Source organism: Lolium rigidum, chromosome 6 (assembly GCF_022539505.1).
Source record: "Lolium rigidum isolate FL_2022 chromosome 6, APGP_CSIRO_Lrig_0.1, whole genome shotgun sequence".
Classification (NCBI taxonomy): Eukaryota; Viridiplantae; Streptophyta; class Magnoliopsida; order Poales; family Poaceae; genus Lolium; species Lolium rigidum.
In genome coordinates this window covers 26,968,102-26,972,062 of record NC_061513.1, presented here as the reverse complement: position 1 = coordinate 26,972,062, position 3,961 = coordinate 26,968,102, and the positions used below count along the sequence as shown (strand labels likewise).

The 3,961-nt window shown below is 43.4% G+C and overlaps 1 protein-coding gene across 1 annotated transcript; it reads right to left on the bottom strand.

Annotated features, from left to right (window-relative positions):
* Positions 1–300: 300 nt before the first annotated feature.
* On the bottom strand, positions 301–2,849 carry LOC124661795 (phytochromobilin:ferredoxin oxidoreductase, chloroplastic). Its single transcript, XM_047199680.1, has 8 exons — positions 2,711–2,849; positions 1,828–1,947; positions 1,496–1,590; positions 1,313–1,406; positions 1,084–1,215; positions 892–996; positions 682–732; positions 301–600 (listed from the first exon to the last, which is right to left on the bottom strand). Exons 1-8 carry the CDS (start codon positions 2,828–2,830, stop codon positions 424–426), a joined length of 894 nt encoding a protein of 297 aa, XP_047055636.1. The 5' UTR covers positions 2,831–2,849; the 3' UTR covers positions 301–423.
* Positions 2,850–3,961: the final 1,112 nt, after the last annotated feature.

The window sequence follows — 3,961 nt, the reverse complement described above, 5'->3', positions numbered from 1 at the left end:
CAATGGCGCCACACAGGTGGCCGTTGGCTTCTGTATCTCATAGACCCGATTCCACGTCTTCCTACTTTGGTTTGTATCTGCGCCATGGTTGCTGGTTTCTGCCCTATGTTGCACCTGAATTTCATCACCGTTAGGTTCAGCCAGGAAGGCGAAGCACATTTCAATCGGGTCTTTATCTTGTTCCCATTGTTTCTAGCGAAGTGTTTGTCTCTATGATAACTACTAGTCTATATACTAGCATTCCCCAACTCCATCATAAGTATTTTAAACTACACAAGCCCCGTCAGATGAAAGTACAAGGATACAGGTAACCCTGATGGTGTGACGAGTAAAACCTCAGACGCAAGAGCGCCGCAAAAACGTTCATGGCCTAGAGTTCAGTAAAATCTGAAGAACGCGCATGCGGATCCCGCAGCAAGTACCTCATCCTGCATTGAATTGTCCAGTAGCATCCCAAGGCCTGGTTTCAAAAGATTTCCCGATCATACTCCTCTTCTTGTTCACCGTCCCGTCATCACGTGCGTACTCAGGGAAATAGTCCAGGAAGGATTTACTTCCAAGAGAATTCACTCCTTCGAAGAGGAACTCAGACACCAAATCCTGAATATCGAAGCCATAAGCGACTCTGCAAATAACATGAACTATGTGCGTGTAAATACAGTGATCAGCAGAAGAGAAAACCTTGGCCTGGCTTTCACCAATTAACCTCTTCAGGAGTGGATAGCCAGGATCCTGCCCAGAGACAAGGTACAAGATTAGCAGAAGATACTCCATTTTTACAAAGGACAATACCTAGCAAGCAGTGATAATTTCACGCAACTAACGGTGCATTACTCAATCACTAGTCCATGAATATAACTTTCAATCCATGGTTCTGGCAAAAATACAAACCTTTTCAGTCCTCCATGTGAGATATCTATGTTGCGCTTCTCCATTGCGAACAATTTTTGCTGCGTCGTTTTCTTCAGTAGCTTGATCCGTTAACTGAAGCCAAACCTGCATAGTAAGAAACATGCATGATAAAACAAGCAGCAGGATACCTGAAATTCTATCTTTCCTTCATACAAAATAATCGTTGCATACCTTATAGTAATCCATCAAAGCCGAAAATAGAACATCGTGGTTACATTCAGTTGGCTCAAATATAGTCCAGATCACGATAGGAGAGAAGAATCTCAGGGACTCACTCGTAATCTTGCCGCCCCATGGCAGAAGCTGCATTTTCTCTAAATAAAGATGCCAAGCTATGTATAAAGCTAATAGAGGAAGACGTATGCGGCAATACATTTCATCGAAGATAAGATCCAATTACCTCACTATACTTCTGTACAAGAGGCATCAAGTCCCTGTAGTATTTATCTTTGTAATCATTGTCTACAGTGATATCATATAAAGGATTGAGGTCTCTGCAATAATTCATTCAGGCCATATTCATTTGTTAGTAGTACAATGCACGTGGAAAACACATCAATTGCATACATATTCTGGCACTTACAAGACAACAATACTTTGTGCAGGAGTTGTGAAAGCGTTGGCACAAAATATAGGAAGGTCATATTCAGGTTCAGAGAAAGCAGCAAAGTCAAGAACCTGCAATGGCGCATGCATCATAAGAGTCTAGTGGCTCATGGCAAGAGTACGGGAAATACTTGCACCGTAAAAATTGTAAACAAAATTTGCCAGAAGATTAAAAGTATCATCAGGCATAGTAGATTGAATAAACTTAGCATGTACACAAAATTTTCTGGTATTGGTTTTTTGGTCAGTTCTTGGAGTGGTTTTGTCAAGAAACCTGAACTTGGAACACACCAAGACAGAACAAAGTACCTGAACTGAGTTTTTCTTCTCCACCGTCAAGCTGCGGAGCATTCTGATTTTGGGAGCGCTGTACGAGAGAGCATTCAAAACTGTAGTGTCGTCATTGGGTTGTATGAACCTGAACTTCTCCTGGAAGCATGAGACAAAACAAAACCATTTTGTGAAGCGAGGAGTATGATTGGTGCTAGTAGCTGATATTTCAGGTTGACCTAACATTTTCAGGTATCCTAGATGAACAAGTGCATATTAAAATGCCTATTATTCGCAGCGTGCTTCTTCACCAAACTTTCATGTACAGAACTTCAACTCTCAACTAGTCCCAGAACATCAGTCCTAAGTTGGGGGACTTCCCGTGACAGAGCAGCTACATGTATAGAACTTTATAGATTGACCAACCGAACAACTAACACATAACATAATTATTATTTTGCATCTTCTAGAACGATAGATTAAAAAGTCTGACCAGAGCACAAAGGATTAGAAAACACAAGTCGTGGCAGTTACTTGGTTGTTGTACTAGCTGAAGAAACAAAGTTTCTGCTTCAGTCATTGTTTAGTCTTGGTCAAGCGGAGGGCTAGCAGCTTCAGTTGAAGACCAAGCGCCAAATTATAATCAGAAATCAGATGCTTGCAACCACAGCAGCATGGTTCTGCCCCTCCCTTATGGACTGAACTTTTCCTAAGTGGGCGCATCTGGTGCGCACACCAGCCAATACCCATGGGTCCTAACAGCCTACCGCTGATGACACCAATTACAACTGAACTGAAACGCAGCTAAGCTTTTCACTTGGAGCAATATATGAAGTGGAGCAATTGGTGTTATGAGCAGCTCCTTAGCAGCATGGACTGAAGCAGGGCATGAGCAGGGAACACTTGAGCTGAGAAGAGGAACCTGCGAGGGGTGTGGCGTGAGGGCGGTGCGGAGGCGGGTCAGCTCCAGCGCGGAGTGGACGAACCTCTGGTACGACGAGCCTGCGCCCAGGACTCCACCGCCGGCGCCGGCGCCGCTCATCCTCTCTCCAAGAAGGCTGGTACAGTAGAGCGGTGGTGGGAGCAAGGATGAGAGGGGCGAAGCAAGGACACGTGGGAGGGGACCCTTCCCGTTGAGTCCAGCGAACCAAGCAAATCCGCACGAATCTCGACGCAGGACATCCCCTCCTCTTTCTTTTTGAGGAAAGCAGAGCAACTTGCTTCCTCCATGGCAGGGGAACCCATGCTCGTGCAGCATCCACTTGCTACTCCAGATTAGAAATAATCAGGCAGGTAGATCATCAGATGAAGGAAGCAATAGACCAAATCTGCCTGATTATTCTGACACCGAGATAAACAATGGAGGTTACGCAGTTCCCTTCCGCCAGCATCAATCAATCATTGATGCATAACAGTAGTTTACAACAATTTTATCTGCCTGCCTGTCCATTTCCTCAAGAATATTCCCGTCTATGAGGCCATGTTCCAAGCTTACTAGTACAGTACTAAAATCCCAGAGATATATTCCAAGATCAGTAAGAATGTTGTATGGCACCGTGGAATATAATCTGTGTTGGCTTAGTTTATCCTGAATTGACCTGGGGAAGAGCCCGGTTTCAGATTCCGAGTTTTAAATTGCAAGTGCTACTTAATCTTTTACTACATTTTCTCCGAAAGCAACTTACTCGGCGCTGGTTTCACTATGCTTGGTTGCCGTAGAAGAGCTTTCTTAAGTATGTTTTCCTATTACTCCACTATGCTTTTTTTTAAACACAATTACTCCACTATGCTTGGTTGCCGTAGAGAATGTGTTTGGAGCACAAGCACAAAAAAAGATTCAGTCCTCCCGTGCAAGTCTCTGAATATGCTTTCATTGGTAAAAAAAGCTTTTTCGCCAGTAAGTGGTAGAAAGTTTCTTTAAATAGAAACCTGTAGGCCTGACTTGAATTAATAAGGTCCTTGCTGGAAAATTGGTATAGACAGCTGAAAATCAGCTAACAAGAATTGAAAAACAGCAAGCATATTATAAAATAAATGAAGAACAACTCAGTTCAAGGAAAAAAATGAAGAACAACTAAAGCTTCTAGTCCATTGTCCCACCTTGCAGTCTGACTGATGAAGAACTGAAGTTGGCGAAGAAGAGCGTCATTGAGCTACTCGCATATTTGGCAAC

Excerpts from the sequence above, each read along its gene's own strand:
- LOC124661795 (XM_047199680.1), bottom strand. The coding sequence starts at position 2,830 with ATGAGCGGCGCCGGCGCCGGCGGTGGAGTCCTGGGCGCAGGCTCGTCG. Across the intron at positions 1,948-2,710 it reads TCACGCCACACCCCTCGCAG|GAGAAGTTCAGGTTCATACA; the intron begins GTTCCTCTTCTC and ends TCATGCTTCCAG. Across the intron at positions 1,216-1,312 it reads TTGTACAGAAGTATAGTGAG|CTTCTGCCATGGGGCGGCAA; the intron begins GTAATTGGATCT and ends GAGAAAATGCAG.